The sequence below is a fragment of the Aptenodytes forsteri genome, unplaced genomic scaffold (assembly GCF_000699145.1).
Source record: "Aptenodytes forsteri isolate BGI_AS27 unplaced genomic scaffold, ASM69914v1 Scaffold14, whole genome shotgun sequence".
NCBI lineage: Eukaryota > Metazoa > Chordata > Aves > Sphenisciformes > Spheniscidae > Aptenodytes > Aptenodytes forsteri.
Window position 1 is genome coordinate 2,117,536 of NW_008794457.1, and position 907 is coordinate 2,118,442.

A 907-nucleotide genomic window follows, 5' to 3' on the forward strand; every position below is an offset into this window, starting at 1 on the left:
GGGGACAGGCACCGCCGGCTGTGAACCCCTCCCCAGAGAGGGGACCCCAACGGACAGCTCTCACGCCGGGGAGCAAGCCATGAGAGCGCCTCTTCCTGCTGCCTCACACACCACCTCCAGCAAGGCGGGGGGGTTGTCATTAGCCTTCAGAGTTAACACTCTGATAAGAAGACCGAGCAAAGCTCGCTCTCTCCTTGGAGGGGCTGCAGAACCTGCCCCACGGCACAGGACAACTCAGCCACACTTTGGGTTCACCCTGGAGACCCAGCTGTGACAGGCCACCCCCACCCAGCACCCAAATGCAGCTGCCTCTGGGTTGCAGCGGCACCCTCCAGCCCCAAGAAGCCCCCATTGCCCTGGGCCAGGGACCCTCACTGCCACCATGCCAAGGACCCTCATTGCTACCGAGCCACGGACACTCACTGCCACTGAAAGCCAGGGTGACTTACTGCCACCGAGCAAGGGACCCTCATGGCCACCAAGCCATGGAAAATCACTGGCCCTGAACCAGTGCCCCTCACTGCCACTGAGCCAAAGATACTCACTGCCACAAAGCCAGGGACCCTCACTGCCACCAAACCAGTGTCCTCCACTGTCCCTGAGCCAGGGACACTCACAGCCACTGACCCAGTAGCCCTCACTGCCACCAGCAGCTCCCTGCAACAGACCTTCGGGAGTCACCAAGGGGCGCTGGCTCAGCCTCCAAGAAATGCCACCCCTGGGGGCCTGAGCACCCACCCAGGGGGCACAGTGGACAGCGGTGCCAGGGGTGCCCCCCCGCGCCAAGGGCACCCCAGCAGCCCCCAAGATCCCCCCAGGGACACTGGGGCGCAAAAGCTGCAGCTGCTGCATTGGCCGGGAATCGAACCCGGGCCTCCCGCGTGGCAGGCGAGAATTCTACCACTAA

General features: G+C 63.8%; 1 protein-coding gene across 1 annotated transcript in view; it reads right to left on the reverse strand.

Annotated features, from left to right (window-relative positions):
- IL34 (interleukin 34) overlaps positions 1–907 on the reverse strand; it is a 4,386-nt gene that overhangs the window by 610 nt on the left and 2,869 nt on the right. The window contains exon 3 of the mRNA XM_019474989.1: positions 618–657. Within this exon, the coding sequence (XP_019330534.1) occupies positions 618–657 (40 nt within the window). The remainder of the gene's footprint in view (positions 1–617; positions 658–907) is intronic.